Source organism: Mobula hypostoma, chromosome 14 (assembly GCF_963921235.1).
Source record: "Mobula hypostoma chromosome 14, sMobHyp1.1, whole genome shotgun sequence".
In the NCBI taxonomy this organism is placed as follows: Eukaryota; Metazoa; Chordata; class Chondrichthyes; order Myliobatiformes; family Myliobatidae; genus Mobula; species Mobula hypostoma.
Window position 1 is genome coordinate 28,673,289 of NC_086110.1, and position 19,912 is coordinate 28,693,200.

Consider the following 19,912-nt stretch of genomic DNA (forward strand, 5'->3'; position numbering starts at 1 on the left):
GGTACTCTGGGGAGGGAGCATCTTCCCCAGTGAAAACAATTCCACGGCATGAAGGATTTTTATTTATGAAGCTAACATGTATTTCCTTGCAAGAGAACAAACTAGATGCAGCATATAAAGAAAATGATTAACTTGCATATATTCTAATTAACTGAGGGCTCAATTCAAATATTTTGCCAAGACCACTGTACCTTTAATTGCTATCTTTGAAATGAAATCCCACATGGAACCTATGCTGGAGTTTAAATCCTAGATAATAGTTGAAGGGGTTCCCTAGTGTGAAAACTGAAAACCAGACGAACCGTCAGCTGAGGATACTTCACATGAATTCCACACAGCAAGACACCACTCAGGCTCACATCACCTGAGTTAATAACCTTATATAGTGGGATATCTAAAATATATTGCTCAAAATTTTCATTCAGAGGAAAACCTACAATGTCTATAATGAAAATCAGGAAACTGAAGACGTTGGAAATCTGAAATAAAACTGGAAAATTTAGCAGAACAAGTAGTAGACAGAAAAGCAGTTGATGTTTCAGGTAAGGGACGTTTATATTTTTAAAACCTCAAAACAAGTATTATTTTGGGAATGGAGAGTTACAGATATTACTGCAGGGCTTTAAAAGAATACCAGACAAGAACTGGTTTGGAATTGCAATATCTGTCTATTGCTTGACATAGTAAATCTGCAAGGTCACATTTGGCATTGGTATAAGAAATATGCACCTCCACAATGGCTTTCCCTAGGGACTACAGCTGGAAGTCAATTGTTACTTTCATTCTAACAAATTTTTTGATAAAGTAACAATTCATCAAATTCCATTACAATCTGAAGTGCATGATTCCATTTCAGCATTACAGTGCCAACATTGGTTACTGTGTTTCAGTAGCATTCTGAAATTCATAGCTTCTTAGATATTACCAAGTGTGACATCATTAGTTTGTGTATGATTTTACATCACAAGAAAGGAAACTTGCTATTTCTTTTACTAAAATAACATGAATCCAGAAGCTCAGCAGTTTCATATCCAGGAAGAGTCTAAAAATTTGTGTCCGAGGTAATAACATTTCTGAAAAGAAAAGCAGTTGCTCTATTCTTTCCTCCTGATCAATGTTAAGCTGAAGTAAATGTACATCTGGGGCCACATTAAGAGTTAACTATATCTGCTTCAACTTTTCTACAACTATATTCTGCCCAAAAAGCCCAAAGTTATCAAAATATAGGGGAAAAGAGAGTAGTAAATTCAGATTCAAGTTATAAGAAAAGGCATAGTGATAAACAGTAAAATCAAAAGGTATAGAAAGAATTAGTTTTGAATATTATAAAAGATAGATGACAATCTGAAAACATTCTTATAAGATTCATTATCATTTTTGAGAAATTTCTTTTGTACTTGACCTTGTGATAGCAGAAAACAATAATTTTCCCTTAAGGTGCTTGCAATATAGACAGTTTTGACTGGAAATTGGACATTCACAAATTGCACTCAAGCTACTTGCCCCAAATAAGTGATGACTGATTAGTGACCATCCAGAAATTAACCCATGCACTTCCACATGCAGTTCACATTGGCACAGCTGCTCTTTGCATGACATCGGATGACGTCACTCACACGGAGCATTATTCATAGGGAAACCGATGACATTCACAATACCAAGAGCACCAAGTGAAAAGCTGGGAAGTGAAAAACAATTAAACGATCTGTACTGTTGCACTGACCTCTTACAAACAGGATGAAGGATGAAGAATTGTAAAATTATATAGAAAGTGCAGCACAGAAGGATGATAGATTAAAAGGCTGCATTTATGGTGTAAATTCCTGACACAGAAATTTATCCTGATTATTGCAATGAATGTGTTTTGTAGTAATGCATGTGCAGAAACATGCTGCATCTGAATTCAGTTTCACTTACTATATTATGTCTAATTATGCCAAAGAATAAATTGCTACATCAGTGATTATAAACACACTAATGAACATTATTGTAGGCTACTTAATGAAATTTGCTAATTGCAATTGTAGATATTATTTGTTTCAAGAACCGATAGAGGTCACGGCAAATTTTACACTTGAAGCAATTCATAAAACACCCTGAGAGTAATTGTTCAATATTTACAAATATAGGTAGTTCAGGATTACAAATTACACATTTCAGTTCGAGCATCGTATAATAAATATTCTTACCTTGCATCCACTCCATCAAGCACCTTTTCCAATTGGTCACCAATTACTTCTTGTTTCAGATAATACAACATTCTTACTCGTAGAAGCACCCTATGTGACAAAGTGAAATAAACACTGTAATTGAGGCACACAATGATCATATTAAATCTACTTGAAAGCCTTAAATTAACCGGAAAACCCTCTCATGAAAGTCAACGGAATTATTGCTTTGAGATCTTCTGAAAATAATATTGACCTGATCTGAAAAGCAGTGTACTCGTATTTTCCAATTGTTGATTAATACAACCCTATACTTATCAGCTTATAAATGCAGGAATGCTATTATAAACTGGCTGTATCACTTCAATGAAATAACATACTGTAATTCAGAAATATCATCATAAAAATCAATAGAAAATTCACATTTTACTGGCCTTGAGAAAGTGACTGAGTACAGAAAATGTTACATGACACCTAACTTACTTATTGCAGTGATGTTTTAAGTGTTTCTTATAGCCTTCATCTTGTAGCAGATGTTCTGGATTATACTTCCTGAGCCACTCAGCCTTCTGCATATCAAACGTGCTTCCCTGGATCTTTACTTTCTTCCCTTTCCGCCCTCTCGGAACTGGTGCAGATAAGCCTAGATAAGGAATCCAACAAAACGTAATTCTAAATATGTTCCCATGAGGTGTGGGGGATGGCTGAAAGCTCAGATGTATAAACACATGAAAAAAACCACAATGCTGTTTATAGAGATGAAAGAGCCAAGTTGGCACACGACACAGTTAGAGAAACCTACAGTATTTCTACGCCATTTCAGCCCATCTTGTCCATGCCAAGCATCAAGCCCATCTCTGTAAATCCTACTTGCATTAGGCCCATATCATTCTACTGTATGTCTTTGTTATTCAAGTGTCCGTCCCAGTGCATTTTAAATGTGTAACTGTATATTATTTTACTTCCTCCTCTGGCAGCTCACTCCAGCAATTCACCACTGTGTGTGAAAGTCTTCTGCCTCAGAACTTCCTTAAATTTCTTTCCTCTCACCTGTGCTTAAATCTAGTTCTAGATTCCCTTGCCCAGGGAAAAAGATTGCAGCTATTTAATTCCAACTATAATTTTATAAATCTCTACAAGATCTCTGAATCTCTTAGCTTCTACATTACAGTGAAAACATATATATAATCTCTCCTTATAACTATAGCCTTCCATTCCAGACAAGATCCTGGTGAAACTCTTCTGTATTTCTTCCTGTAATGTGGTGACCAGAAATATACACAGTAATCTAATCAAAGTTTCATACAACTGCAACATGACATCCTCAATGCCTCTGCCTATGGAGCAAATGTACCACATGTTGAACTTCTGTGGAGATCATTGCCACTGGCGGCTGTGGAGGCCAAGTCATTTTCGTATTTTTAATGCGGAGGTCGATAGGGTGTCGATTAGTAAGGGTGTCAAAGGTTGTGGGGAGAAGGCAGTTGACTGGGATTGAGGGGGTTAATAAATCAGGCATGATAGATTGACAGTGCAAACTCAAAGGGCTGAATGGCCCAATTCTGCTCCCATGTCTTATGGTCTAATGTCTTTTTCACTACCCTATTCAACTGTGCTCCACTTTCAGGGAGCTATGGACTTGTACCCCAAGGTGCTTCTATACATCAATCCTCTGCCATTAACTTTATATGTCAGAATATGACTTTCCAAACTGCATTCTCTCACATTTGCCTGGATTAGATTTCAAACTGCCACTGCCCCACCCAAGTTTCCAGCTGATTGATATCCTACTTGATCCTGGGACATCATCTTCACTATCTACTACTCCACCAATGTCCATGCCATCTGCAAACTCACTAATCACATCCCCTCCCACTTTCATGTTTATATGAAAAGACCACAGTCACAAAAAAACCACGGTCAGTCCATTGTTGGCAGATACATCTTCAGCTACATTACACTGGGCGCTGGTGCCCCCAGGGCTGCGTGACCAGCCCGCTGCTGATGCATGACCGTACTGCTAGACCCAGAGCACACCGAATCATTAAGTCCACTGATGGTGATGGGACGGCATTCAGAGAGGAGGCAGAGCAGCTGGTAGATTGGTGCGAGCACAACAAAGTGAGCCTCACTGTGGACAAGACTAAAGAGATGATTGTGGACTTCAGGAAGGTGCAGGCTGGCCACTCCTCACTGCACGTAAACAGCTCCTCTGTGGAGCAAGTTAGGAGCACCAAATTTCTGGGCGTGCATATAAAGGATGATCTCACCTGGTGTAGAAAGCGGAGCAGCGTCTCCACTGCCGAGGAGATTGAGACAAGTAAGACACTCCCCCACCCATTCTCCCCATTTCTTTTTACAGGTGCATCATTAAGAGCATCCTGACCAGATGCATCAACATCTGATTGCAAGGCATCTGACCACAAGACCAAACGAATGATTGCGACGACTGCTAAGATCATCGGAGTCTCTCTTCCACCAGGAGCATTGTATACACAGGGCCCTTTGCATTGTCAATAATGCCTCAAACCCGTCCAGCAGTCTCTTTGACCCCCTACCATCAGGCAGGAGGTACTGTAATAGGATGGGAAACAGCTTCTTCCCCCAAGTCATGAGACTACTGAATTCTCTGTCACCACCCAGGACTCATTACGTATGAAGTGCCAGAAGCATAAACTGTTTATTTTTTTTTAACTTGTATCACAAATGCACGTTATTATTTATGGTAACGTTACCGTTGTGTTGTGTGTAAGTTGTATGTACTGTGTTGTGCACTTTGGTCTGGAGGAACGTTGTTTCGTTCAGAGGTACATAGAGTTGAATGGTAATAAACTTGAACCTTATAGACATGACAAACAACATCAGTTCCGGCACCAATTCCTGGGGAATCCATTTGTTACAGATTTTCTGTCAGTCAAGCATGTATCTAAACACTCCCATCAGCTGGCCAATTATGGATCCAGTCTGTCAATAAGCCTCAGATTCCTCGTGCCTCAATCTTCTGGACCCGCCTGTCATGCTCTTCATCAAAACTTTACCGAAGTACACACAAATCATGTCTACCACTCTGTCCTCATCAATGTTCCCAGTCACTTCCTCACAAAACTCAATCAGATTTCTGAGATGTAATTGCAATAACAGTCAGAAAACCTGTCAAGGAGGTACAGCAAAGTACAGTTTTATTCACTAGGGAGCTGTGCTTCCTTTCTGGGTTATCTCCAGAAAGTAATGTCATTGCTCTTTGATCTCTGTGATGGCTTCCATCAAAATTGATCCACTCAAGTTTCATTCAAATGGAGTTTCAATTGCCTTAATTCTATATTAACATGGTGGTGGACCACATTCAAAGTAATGCTCTTTTCTAACACTATTCCTGGCTGAAATTTTACCAGTATTCTGGCTGAAACGACTGCAACAAATTTAGGAATCATATGCTGTAATAAATGAATGCATTCAAACATTATTCAATTCATCTCCACCAAATACCCGCGGAATAAACTCAAAATTTGAACAAGCAACAGAATTTTCCATTTCCTTCAATGCCCTCTGTCAGTCCAACCTGTTAACTCTCCACTCTGATTATTGAAACACTACTCTTCCCATTGATGTAAGTGAAACATTACAATTGGAAGATTAATGATCTGTCTTCTGAGAACACTGAAGGCAAGAATAGCAAAATCACTTCTAGAAATTGCTTTATGTACTTCATTCTCCACAGATGGTCCATTACTTCAGTCAGGCACAAAACCAAGTTTTAAAAGCAAACTAATGCAAAAATCTAATACAGTGACCTGAACCATTAGCTCTATATCTCTTTCCAAGAATGGTGCCTGATCTCATGATTTTTCCAGCACTTCCAGTTTTATTTTACAAAATTTGCCTCGAGAAGCTAAGACTACAATCAGCTGAGCATCATCTCATGCAGGAATAGCTTCTAATTACCCACTGCCCATGAACTGTGAAAGATGACAATGAGTTTTTCTAACCGTGGAAGTATACACTTGTCAATCCCCCTGGCTGTTACTCAACTCCCCAGAACTTACAGGAACCCACTTAAAGAGTGAAGTGGAAAGCATTTAGGTAATAGACCTGATTCTCCAAAGGACAGCTGTTGGATTGGTGAAATGACTGAAGTATAGTGGATAGAGTGGCTTGATTCAGAACAAGAGAATCATTTGATCACATTGCATGAACTGCAATGACCATTTGGGTGCTTCGGTGTTGGCTACATGCTATGTACGCATTCTGAAAAGAACACCCTGTTCTGTTGTGGACTGGCTTGGAATTCAGGACTGGAGCAATAAGCATCATCATGTGTGCGATCTACTTTGGAGAAACTCACACACTGGGTAAACTCATACCCAGACACTGCCTGCACCTGTATATTTGAGGAGGAGATAAGTCCTTTCTCCTTCAGTACTGAGCCACCATCATACCATAAAAAGCAAAGAGAATCCACAGACAGCACAGCACAGCAAGTACCAGGCACCTTTAATGTTCAATGGCCAGAAGATTGATTCAGTGGCCTTCATCTGTGTGGAGACAACCACCTATCTACTGATATCCAGAGGTTTGACGGTAGCAGTTTCCAAATCATACTCTGCCTTGACAATCTGCAACCCAACAGTATGAACACTAAATTTTCCTATTTCAGGTAGCCCCCCTGCACCGAAACCTCTCCTTCTACTGCATCCCTCGTCCTATTTTTGCCCCCTTTCCAAAACTTGCCCTTCCGATGACTCATTTCCATCCTCCATTCCCTCTTGGTTCCATATATGTGTTCCCCACACACTCCTCCTTCATCTCTCCCTCACTGGATCCCATTATCATCTCTCTTACTTATCAGATTCCAGCACTCGTAGACCTATCACCCTCCAGGCCCCACTCCCCCCACTCGGCTCCATCCATCTCTAGACAAAAAAGGACCTTCTTCCACTTGCCACCCACCTGCCTCCGTCTCCCAGTTCCAACCACCCCCACCCCCAACGTAACTCCTCCTGTCCACCATCCTTCACACCTCCTCCGCTCACCTCCTGGCCCCTGCTTCATCACTCCCCTTTCCCTCTTTCCTCTCAGTCCTAATGCAGGGTCTTGACCTGACTCCTCAAAAATTCCTTTACCCCCACAGATACAACTGAAACCACCGAGTTCCTCCAGCAGTTTTTTTTTAAATACAAAATACCAGTTCAACTATTCTGATTCCAAAATTGGAATGGAAGTCCATGTATGAGAGGAATGCCAATGATATTAATTACACGTTTGATACTTGTGAAACTCTATCATCTGATGCAGCTTTCTTGCATTACTCCAAAATGAGTACAAAATAATACCTTGGTTAGCCACACACCTCTATCACACTATCAATGCGAGCTCAAACCTGTTGTGTTTTAGAAGTAGAAAAACAACACTGGAAGAACTCGACAAGTCAAGCAGCATCTGTGGAAGCAAGAGCTGTAACTTGACATTTTGACGTGAGAACCTGTATTGGGCAACCTTAGTGTTCTTGCATCTTACACCACACTGCAGCCGATTCATAGAATTTTAACATATTGCTTTTGCAATCAATAGCTCATGGTACCCCCATAGGTAACATATAAATTACACTGACCATGTTGTACAACATATCAACCAGTCATGCATTATGAATGACAATTATCATTACAAATTAAAATGTAGTCTTCTAACATTATTTCTGCACTGGGTAAAGGAAAGGTCTGCGGCATATGTTACCCAAGTGGTTTTGTAGTTCTTTTGTTTGCCCATCCTCCGTTGGGGTAATGAGATCCCAGATGAAACTCTTTATTTTTTCATCTCCTCTGTAATGAGCAAGACAGTACACTAAGAGTGCTCGACAAATTGTCTCCACGTCCTGTTCCACCAGCCGTCTCTTGAACCGCCCATGCGATAAGATGTCTTTCCAGCGGTCCCATCTGGAAAAGAAGGAACCTTTCTTTTACTTTGAAAATCAGGGTATTCTTAATTATTTTGCTTTCATGAATTGAAGTAACCACATGTCAGCAGGTACTTTAAGTGCTTTTATACTTCAAACTGATGTTGAACTCCTATTACGTGGAATGACAGCTACAAATCATCAGCATTCTCACAAATGATACAAGCATATTGAGGGGACAGGATTAACTCCTGGAAAATATTGAAAAGATTCTTTTGTTTGGTTGCTGAATGAGATAAAAGTAATGCCTTCATGATTCGGTCAAACAAGACGACCAAAGAATTTTCTGCTTGGGAGTAATTAATTTTAGAATTTGAAGAGGGGAAGTGAAGCTGAGTGGGGTTTCATAGCAAATGGAAGTGGAATGACACTATTTTAAATATCTTCCCCTTTGTTGAGGAGGATGACTTGGTGAAGGATGGGTTTCATTATCTTAACGAAGATCAAAAAAAAACCTCGTGATAGAATTATATATGCTAGTTTGCATACTTTGTACATGCGATTCCTGCATTACATGAGGGGTTGTGTTCCTAGAAAACAGGCTGTATAGTGCTTTTCTGAAATGCAAAGGCATGTTATCTGGGCACACACAGTACGTCAAGAAATCAGAAAACAAATAACTAGTTGCTGATTCAATAACTTTTTTTTTTACACACAGATTTCATGAGAATGTATTTTATTCCCCATCTCAAACTTTAGGTAATGATTTGTGAACCCGGCAAGGGGGAACTTTGTGACCCGAATGACAGGAACATGGTAATCACCTGTACATGTATGAGATCAGAATAAATAAAGAGGAAGCGTGGAGAACTGTTGCACCAATGAACTAAAGTATACACTGGGAATGGGATGGAGGGAGGAAAACAAATTTCAAAATAATACAGGGTAAATGTAAAGGGAATGTTTCTCTCAAAGTTCAGCTCAGTCATTGGAGCTGATGTTGAAAATGCAGTCTATGCTCTGTCATAAATTGTTCAATTACATTTGGAATGAAGCTCATGTTCCCCAAAAAACTCGACCATAACATGAATATATTTTTAGATATTCATTTCTCTTGCTGAAACTTTGTGGACTGGTGGTTTGAGAAGGACCACTCTTTGCACTGTTTCTTTGTGAGTAGATAAATTCAAAATGAAGAGTTAGCAATACCATGGTGATTATATAAGCATATTATCAGAAACAAGGATTTCAAATACATGTGTGCGTCATGAACTCCAGGATCTCCACAGATAGGAAAATGATTGAAGGTAAAACATTCAAAATAGACATCTGACATTTGCTTTTGCAACAACTTTTACAACAGCAAGTCAGTCAATGAAACAGAGGGCTTATAATAATTTATTCATTATAATAATAATAAAACACGATTACAAGAACAGAAAAGCAGCTGAAGATAAATAAGCTTTCTGAGATGAAGTATCTACGTGAGAGTAAATTTAAAGAAAAAGCCATTTCAGTTCTAATATTTCATCTTTGCCAATGATTTACATAGATTACTTGAATTAAATTTCTTTTCAGATTCAGTTGCATGCCCTCATTTATTCATCTCCTGTCACCTCTACAGTTGGCATGAGGTACTTTAACGCACAGTTGAAAGAAAAGAACAAATAGATTGATTTTGAGAATAACCAAAAAGAAGATTATAGATTACAAATCAAAAGTGTCTGACAAGAAGGAGAAACAAAGGGGGGGAGGGGGGGGTTGATCGCTAAGAAACCTCCCAGACTTATGTTCTTCATCCAAATATCTATGCTGGCAAGTCTTTGATGTGCAATTCCTTCCACATCCATGAGTGTTTTCTTTTTCCCCTCTTGCCTCTCCACTATTACCTCCCCTTTGTTTCATTTGGTGACTTCACTTCCCTTTCTTTGTCAACACACTTGACAGGACAGAGGGCCTGTGGTCAGATGTCTGGGAAGTGCTTCTGAAGAACACTATACATCAGATAGAAACTCCCAGTATATAACTTTCCCTAATCTAGCATTAATTATTCAGCATTAATCTGATGCCTGTTGCTGGCTGACAGAAGAAGGCATCAACCCCTATCCTTAGTTCTAAGCCATAAATTGTTACGTCATTAAAAGAGCTGTTCAAATATGTTTACTATACAAGACCATTTAAAATATTGCTTGCTGATAAGGTCACTAGTTAAAATATAGGCAAGTGTTTCCCAACTAACGCACAGATTTTGAACAATGGTTTACCCATAAATTAGCAGGTTCTTCTCAATCCTGAAGCACTCTGTTCTTCCATAGGCATGAGATCGGTCATAGGGCCTACGTAGTTTGGGTCGATCTTCACCATCACTTTCTGCCTCTGATAGTTCTGCCAGTTCATCTTTAGCAGCATTGTAAGGTCTGGTCTGTTTCCTTACTCTTGGAGTATCAATTACTAAGCTGTTCTGCAAAGAAAATCATCAAAAAAACTTACATTTTTCTGGAGGAATTCTAGAAGAAAATCAGCTTGACACACTCTATCTGCTCTTTTCGGACTGGTGCAAAGTGCTTCTGTCTTTACAGTTGTACAAAATGTGCTACAGAAAATAAGGCAATCCAACCTTGGTTAGAGATCTGATATCAAAAGTGACAGTAACCTGTATCAACAAAGAACTTCTAATAAATCAAAATGCCCCAAGGAAACACAAACATAGTCATCAAACAAAATTTGGCACTGAGCCACCCTAGGACTGAATAGAAAGGGTAGGTTTTAAGGCAGCATCTGATGGAAGGAGAGTGTAGTTAAGAGCCGTGGATTTAATGATGGAATTAGCAGCTGTAGGCACAGATGGCAGAGATTAAACAAATGGAGACACAAGAGCCTGTAGATGCTGGAATCTGAAGCAACAAAAAACTCTGCTGGAGGAATTCAGCAGATGCAGAGGGGTTTGACCCAAAATGTTGACAATTTCTTCCTTTCTATCCTGATGCTGATCAACCCGCTGAATTCCCCCAGCAATCTGTGAGGGTGACTACAGAACCAGGCAGTGCACAGGGAAGGAGGTTGCTGTATTACAGTATCAGCTGCAACATTACTCCAGTTGACTATAAAACAAAAGATAGTTAAGGCTGCTTTGGACTGTCTCTGACCTTCTTGAAATTACAACACGAAGAAAAGGGGAAATGTACCATCTCTTGAAATGCAGATTGTTAACGCTGGCAGAGTGAGTGAACCATGGCACTGTTGCTAATTCATATTTAGTATTGATGGCTTTATTTACTTGTTGAGATACAGCACAGATTAGGCCCTTCGAGCTGCACCGCCCAGAAACCTCTGATTTAACCCCAGCCTAATCACAGGACAATTTACAATGACCAATTAATCTACCAACTGGAACATCTTTGGAGTGTGGGCGGAGACTGGAGTTCCTGGAGGAAACCCACACGGTCAAGAGGAGAACGTAAAAACTCGTTTCAGGCAGTGGCAGGAACTGAACCCTGGTCACCTGTACTGTAAAGCACTGTGCTATCATGCCACCCCAAGATATAGGATGGCTCCTTAAGGCTGTTTTAGCTGGGGGGTGGTAATGGGGACAAGTTCCCACTATCTATTAAATGCTCCCAATGGCGTGCACCTCCAATAGCTTCTGATAACCAAGTCCAACTCTTGCCCTTCACGTGTAGCTTAGCTACTAAGCTCAATGGAACCATTTCTACTGACAGAAGGGGAAAAGGCAGAATAACGGCACCTTAAAACTACTCCCTTCGGACAGATGGGGCTCACCAGCCGCGGTTGGCAGCTCATCTTGGAGAAGGAAACTCTGATCTCAAACCTCCGCTGCCTTGCGGCTATACCCACTCATGGGGAAGGCTTCAGGAGTAAACCCCAAAGGAAAAATCTGGAGCTGGAGCCCTTAAAGGCAGTCATATGTTGAGTCCAACACTAACTGGCAACTCCTCTGGCACTGCTGGTACCAAACTGTATTATCAGCCTCTGTTGTTCCTCTGGGTTCATCAGAAGATGGAGAGGGGGAGCCTACTACACGGGCAACAGCTTTCTCTCCATAATGTACTGCCCAGCATGCATTATCCAGACCGCTAGGACCCAACATCCATGGTCGACACTAACCAATGGAGGCCTCACTCAAATTCAAGAATAATGGCCCAGATTTCCTGGCAGTGAGAGATCACCAACTACAATCTGGTCAGTAGGATCTCTGCAACTCTTAATGGCATCACAGGAGCGGCCTGAACAAGTCCCACTCCAGAACCACCTTGCTAGCCAACTACAAAAACTATTAAAAAATATGTAATCAATAAAAATTTCAAAACAAGCTTAATTTCTGTTTTAAATTAAAATGGATGATACAAAAGCAACTAATATATTTAAGATAACTGAAGTTAATTCAAAAAAATAATTTAAAACTTACTCAAAACTCTTCTGCAGAAGCTTTTTTTACTTAAACAAATAACATTGTTGGACCTGTGCTAGTCCAATTTAATAGGAAGGAGTTCAATGAATAGTTGTCTCAGCATTAAGGCTGGCTAAGTGCAGGAAGATGGTATTCCAATGGACTTGATGAAGATTTCAACGCAAGAGAGCAGTTGGGAAATTAAAAGGAAGAACCTGTCAGGAAACCTGGATGTTCCACTTTTATGTAGTGGGCACAAATGTTACTGATAGAGGGATAGAGAGAACTGCTGATATTTCTCAGGAATATCTATACCACTTTGGTCTTTAAGGAAAAACAACTGAATGGAATATGTGCTTAAATGATGAAGAACAAATTATTTGCAACAGATTGTGGACGACTCAGTTGTACATTGTTCCAGCACTGGATATCTTCGCAAACAAGTTAACATGTGTATATCAGTAAGGTCTCCTGCCTGCTGACAAATGTATGTTAACTGCTGGAAATAGCACTGTTTCAAATGTGACCCCTGTTATCAGTTGCAGAGGCTTCCAACTGGTAGTCAGATGGGCTTTTTAATCTTCTCCCACAGTAAATAAGAACAGCTTTGAAACATGAACATAAGCACCATTTATTTTTAATAAAACATTCTAAATCTTTTACTGCCCTGTTGCAAATGTTATTACCACAGGACGCTCCCTGATGGTCAGGTTATAGACCTTCTGTTTCGAACTTTTCTGCAACATAGCTAGCAGACCTGTAGATTCACAGATCCAGCCTAACCTGCAGTACTGATGCAGAGGAGTTTGCCTACCTCCCTATGACGATATACGTTTGCACTCACATCACAAAGACCCGTGGGATGGCAGCAGAATTAGCCACTGTGATATTCCCCTCGGGTGCGGTGTGTGGGAGAATCTGAGGGAAGTTGATGGGAACGTGGGAGAATTGGTTAAGAATAACAATTAGTGGTGGAAAGAGCTGAATTGGATGAATGGTCTCCTCCATCAAGAAGAAAAAGTATTAAATAAATATTAATGGCTAGGATGCACAAAGTTCTGAAGTATTAAGTGCTCAGCTTGTGTAACTTTTAACCTGAAATTGGTAAATTACCTTTCCATGTATAGCTTCAAGATCAATTTCTGCCTTCTTTGCCCATTTCTGCCAAAAGTTCGGATCATCCAAAGCAATATCACTTCTGTTACCAGATGCAACAAAACTTGCCTGAAATAGTCAAAAAAAAAATTCCTGAAGAAACGTTCCTGATGAAGAAATTCATCCAAACGTTAAGCACTAAAGGAAATCTGTGAACCTGCAACACAGAAAGCCAGATATTCTTCCCTTCTTGGGTCACATACAGATAGTGATTTGCAACACAAAACAGCAAATTAACACAACATTAGTAAACTTTCACAAATATTTTGCTCTTATAAGCTCTAACAATGGAATTTAGAACTCACACAGAGGGTGGTGAGTAAATGGAATGACTTGCCAGAGGAAGTTGTTGAAACAGCAACAATTTAGGAAGCACTCGGAGAGATAGCTGGGGCTTGGGCTACGTCCACACTACGCCGGATAATTTTGAAAACACCGGTTTCGAGTAAAACCGACAGGCGTCCACACTAAGCGTTTTTCAAAATATCTCTGTCCACATTAGACGGATATTTGGGCGAATCTCCTCCTACTGGGCATGCGCAGGACACACAGAAAACAAGTGAAGAGGAAACGGTATACTTGGTGCGTGTTTGTCCAGTTACTGAGTAGAAAAACTTAAAAGGAATTGCTCTTGGCTCTCGCGCAGGAGGACTTAAAACTAAAACAAAAACAAATACTGGAGCATATGGAGGCAACTGACAGGGAGTTCACGGACAGTATGATCCGCTGACAACGAACATTGAAAAACTGACTAACTCTGTTGCATTAATAAAGCACCTTGTTAAATGTATAAAGCACGTCTGCATCCATGCTATCTTGTATTTTCATACAATGTTACATTAGGCTGTTACACATCTATTGTCAAAGAAGTACTTGCATAAATAGGTAAACCACCTTCATACAAGCAAGGACAGAAAACAGGGCAAAGTGAGTATACTTATTTATTCAGTAAGCTATGGGTCAAAGTATTTGGTGAGTACATTTCTAACTCTTCTGGCTTCAGTCTCGTTGCCGTCTGTTCTGAAATTGTTAGGTTCTGCGAAGCGCAGAATCAAATATCGCTGTGATGATTGTACGCTCTAGTATCAATTGTTGTTGACAATAAAGTAACAATAATAATAATAATAAAACAATGAAATGCCGCACTGCCGCCATCTGTTCCGGCACGTCATGACAGCGGTTTTAAAAAGCTCCGTTTACCCCGTACACCCCACAATGGATATCAGACATTTTCAGATTTATTCACTCTGGAGACCGTTTCTGAAAATTTCCGTTTTTGGGGGATGAAAACGCCGTTTTAGTGTGGACAGAAGGTCAAAACGAAGAGAAAAAGCTTCATTTTCAAAATTATCCAGCGTAGTGTGGACGTAGCCTTAGAGGGATGTGGGTTGTACGCATGAAATTACGATTAGCTGGGTGGGCACTGTGGTTGCGCTAAAGTGCCTGATTTCCTTATGTACAGCCCAGAACAGCTGTAGGTGTGAACTTCACATCTACAGATGTGTTGGGCTGTCCGCACCACTCTCTGCAGAGTCCTGCGATTGAGGGAAGTACAGTTCCCATAGCAGGCAGTGATGCAGCCAGTCAGAATGCTCCCAACTGTGCCCCTGTAGAAAGTCCTTAGTATTTGGGGACACATGCCAAACTTCTTCAACTGTCTGAGGTGAAAGGGGTGCTGTTGTGCTTTTTTTCCCCCACCACACAGCCGGAATGTACAGACCATGCGAGATCCTTGGTGATGTGTCTGCTGAGGAACTTAAAGCTGTTCACCCTCTCAACCAGAGATCCATTGATGTTAATAGTGGTTAGCCTGTCTCCCTCCCTCCTGTAGTCCACAACCAGCTCCTTTGTTTTTGCGACTTGAGGGAAGGATTGTTTTCATGACACCACTGTCAGGACATATACAGAGGCAGGTGTGTAAAAAGGGCCTGAGGGATCATTGGGGTCCCGAGTCACCCCAACCACAAACTGTTCCAGCTGCTACTATCCCGGAAACGGTACCGCAGCATAAGACCAGGCTCTGGGACAGCTTCTTCCACCAGGCCATCAAACTGATTAATTCATGCAGATACAATTGTATTTCTATGTAATATTGACTGTTGTACAAACTATTTAAAAGCAAATTACTATAAATTGCACATTTAGTCAGAGACAAAATGTAAAGATTTTTAATCCTCACGTATGTGAAGGATGTAAGAAACAAAGTCAATTCAATTCCAACCATTGCACAAGCTTGCTAATCGTTACTTCAGTATTCTCTTCAGATTCACAACACTCACATCTTTATGCTCTTTTAAATCTAAACTCATGCACCCTTCAGATCACCCTTGCCTACACCACTGGTGACCCTGTAGCCCATTTTCATACATTCTATAAATGAAACTTCTCATCTAGTTTTCTTGGCTTCAGTAGTGCTGTCCCCACTCCAGTAACGAATTTGCAGCTTCCTATATAGTGACACCGCTGGGGCTCAGCCATACTTGCTAGCTGCAAGTTGTCCTTGCTATGCATTGCTACCTTTTACCCCAGCACCATTGTTCCCTAACTCACGATTAACAAAGCAAGTGACAGTAAATACACACTTTTGAAGAAACCCAGCTGGAAGAGTTTGGGGACTCCAATCCTATTGCACAAAATATTCTTACACCCTTACATAGAACACAAGTACAAGTTCTTCAGCCCACAAGATCTTTATTAACCATTATGCCAAATTAAACTAACTCCATCTGCCTGCACCTGATCCATATCTCTCCTTTCTGTTCACGATCTTGTGCCCGTCTAAAAGCCTCTTAAATGTCACTATTGTATCTGCTTCCACCACCCCTTCTGGCAGTACTTTCCATCCTCTTACCATTCTCTGTGTAAAAATAAAACATGCCTTGTACGGAGTTCCTCCCTCAACTTAAAGCTACGGTCTTTGAGAATTTGAAATTTCTGCCCGATCCACTTGTGATGCCACCTTGAGGGAGGGAGAGAGGGGAGGGGGAGATTTGCCTTTAGAAGATCAATTAATCAGTCAGATACGTGGATCTGTCCAGGATTCACCAGCTTTTCCTAAGGCACGACCTACCTTGGCAAACGTTGAGCCTCTCCCTTCAGATTCAATAGTAATTGTTTTTGTACGTCGCATGAGAATCTGATCGATGTCCTCCTCGCAAAACTTAGAACCTTCATCTTCTTCGTCCATAATTGCACCATAAGCACCCCTACGAAGCAAGTCTTCAATTTCTTTCTTGGACATCTGTTGCATCTATATAATTAGGAATTTAAAGATAGACTTATTTTCTTGAAACAGTATTGTTCTAAAGCAGGGGTTCCCAACTTGGGGGACCCTTTGCTTAATGGTATTGGTCTATGACAGAAAAAAGGTTGGGAACCCCTGTAATCAAGGAACCTAATTCTGGTCATTCTGAGTTCTCTTGAAAATTATATATTTATTTCTTCAAGCTAATTTGGTGAATAAAATTGTATGTGTTAAAAGTCAGCATTAAGATCTGATCAATGATGTAGCTACTTCTAGGCAGTGACTTCCAGAATAAAAACAAGTCATTTTCTCAAGAATAGATCAAGAGCCATGCAATTCATACAATAACAGTGTAACAAGTAATTTCTCAAACGCAATATTACACATTCTTTAAATTTATGCTTTGCAATTTATGGACAATGAAATTCTTGGAATCATTATTGTTGCATGCTACGTATAATGACTAAATTAAAGTTTTCACATCATAACTGATGAATTATCTCATTAATCTGTTCAATCACTGTGTTGTAAAAAGCATAGGACAGTATGATAGCAACGTACTAAAATTGCTGGAGAGAACTTAGATTGGAATCAATACTTTCATTACATACCCCACCAACAGTATTCTCTCGACCATTCATACTCTGCAGCACAGCTTTGTCAAGACCCAGCTTCAGGCTGGCCTTGTCAAACATTTCCCGTTCATAAGAGTTTCGAGTTATCAGCCTATAAACTTTCACAGCTTTGTTCTGACCAATCCGGTGACAACGAGCTTGAGCCTTCAAAATAAAGTAATTATTACTACTACAAGACATTGTTAATTTTCAATAATACGAAATGAAACACTTTCTGCTTTACTTCAGCATGTTGCAATCCTATTTCTATCACAATTTTCTAAAATATCAAAGCAAAAAAAAAAAAATCACGGAAGGCTTCCAAACAGAAGTCCAGGAGACAGTCCTCATCAGGGACCAGAGGTGGAGAGGATCAGCAACTTTAAATTCCTCAGTGTTATAATTTCAGAGGATCTGTCCTGGGTTCAGCATGCAATTGCACTTACAAAGAAAGCATGGCAATCAGTGCCTCTCTTTCCTTAGAAGCTTGCGAAGATTTGGCATTACATCTAAAACATTGTCAAACTTCTACAGATGTGAGCTGGAGAGTATATTGATTGGTTGCATCATAGCCTGGTATTAAAACCCAAAGGCCCTTAAATAGAAAATCCTACAAAAAAATAGTGGATACAGGCCAGACCATCACAGGTAAGGCTGTCTGCATCATGGAGTGCTATCACAGGAAAGCAGCATCCATCATCAAGAATCTCCACCACCCAGGACATGTTCTTTTCTCACTGCTGCCACCAGGAAGGTGGTTCAGGAGCCTCAGGGCCCACAGCAGCAGGTTCAGAAACAGTTATTACCTCTCAGCCACCAAGTTCTTGAATAAATGGGAATAACTTCACTCTCCCCATCACTGAACTGTTCCCACAACCTATGGACTCACTTTCAAGGACTCTTCATCTCACATTCTTGATACTTGTTGCCTATTTATTTATTTATTTATTTATTATTTTCCCTTTTGTATTTGCACAGTTTGCTCATTGGTTGTTTGTCCGTCCTGTTGGGTGCAGTCTTTTATTGATTTTATTATGTTTCTTGGATTTACTGTGTATGCCCGAAAGAAAATGAACCTCAGGGCTGTATATGGTGACATATATGCACCTTGATCATAAATTTACTTTGAACCTTCCAAGGGATGAATACAGGCTCTTCACTCTATGGTACCAGAATCAATATAGTTTCGATTTACTGAGTTATGAAAATCAAAGCCTGCTTTCAACTTTATATTGTCTCGACAATGGTTAACCTAACGGGATAAATACCTTCTGATAACTTCAACATGAGGTGTATTTTCACATTTATTCTATCTATTTCACAGTAGAAGGCAATATAGTTCAGTCCAATCTAAGCAAAGCCAGTATCATCTTGTGTATGTGATCAGGTCAATGGTGTCGCTTAAAAATTTATATTCTCCTTTATACATATTGTTTAATTTGGTGATCACATGACAAGTTCAGCTCAAGCATCATCCTTTGTGTTGTGAATGATGGTGCCGGAGTGGTTTTTGTGACACAAATAAAACAAAGACGAGATGCTCTTTTTGAAAACAAGTTCCGTAAGACTCAGCTCGCTATTCTTTGAGGTTGAAAGCTGAGAGATGATCTAATGGTAGTGATTGAGATACGCAATTAATAAATATGGACAAAACATTTCCTCTGGAGAAGTGATCCAGATTAAAGAAATTTCAACAACTAAATCAGGAAGCACTTAATCACAAATAACTGGGATGGAAACTGGTCTGCAATGACCTTTTCAGATTGAGACCAATAGATTATTTTTAAGATAAGGGGAACTAGGAGTAGGATGTCAAGGCACATTAACAGAGTTGAGATTCACATCACCACGACATTAGCAAATGCAGAGCCAGGACCAGAAAACTGAATGGCTTGCTCCTGATCATCAATTAACACGAGAGGTACGGGTATGGGAGTCAGCCACACCTGGAATATGGTTTCAGAGTGATGAAGTTAGCCTCCTCCCTGTGTAGAGTCAGTGTTTCGGAATAAAGAACAGTAGCCTGGAGAAACAGGTCCTTTGGTCTAAAAAGGGGCATCAGTTATGCAAATTGAGAGTTTTTTCCATTCCCTGTCATTCTGCAGTCAGACTAAAAATTTGGGTGGGGGGGGGAACCTGTTTTCTCTCATTCTAACCCTCATGGAACCTCTTGTTTTGTCTCGTTTTGATATAATACTTCCAGCCCACAGCTCATTATAAGCTAAAAAAAAATCCAGATTTATTATTTCATAATGATGAAGAGGACACTTACAACAATAAGGCAAAGGCGATAGACAAAGGAGAGTCAGTGGGTGTTGTTTACTTGGACTTTCAGAAAGCCTTTAACAAGGTGCCGTACATGAGGCTGCTTAACAAGATAAGAGCCCGTGGTAGTAAGGGAAAGATACCAGCATGAAAAGAAAATTGGCTGAC

At 40.1% G+C, this 19,912-nt stretch overlaps 1 protein-coding gene across 11 annotated transcripts in view; it reads right to left on the minus strand.

The window, feature by feature from the left end:
• The window catches only part of chd9 (chromodomain helicase DNA binding protein 9), a 279,147-nt gene that overhangs the window by 42,422 nt on the left and 216,813 nt on the right, over positions 1–19,912 (minus strand). For all 11 annotated transcript variants that reach the window (XM_063066872.1, XM_063066866.1, XM_063066868.1 and 8 more), the window contains 7 exons: positions 17,477–17,644; positions 16,692–16,871; positions 13,580–13,690; positions 10,323–10,519; positions 7,899–8,098; positions 2,652–2,811; positions 2,190–2,279 (listed from right to left, as the gene is read on the minus strand). In XM_063066872.1, the coding sequence (XP_062922942.1) occupies positions 2,190–2,279; positions 2,652–2,811; positions 7,899–8,098; positions 10,323–10,519; positions 13,580–13,690; positions 16,692–16,871; positions 17,477–17,644 (1,106 nt within the window). The remainder of the gene's footprint in view (positions 1–2,189; positions 2,280–2,651; positions 2,812–7,898; positions 8,099–10,322; positions 10,520–13,579; positions 13,691–16,691; positions 16,872–17,476; positions 17,645–19,912) is intronic.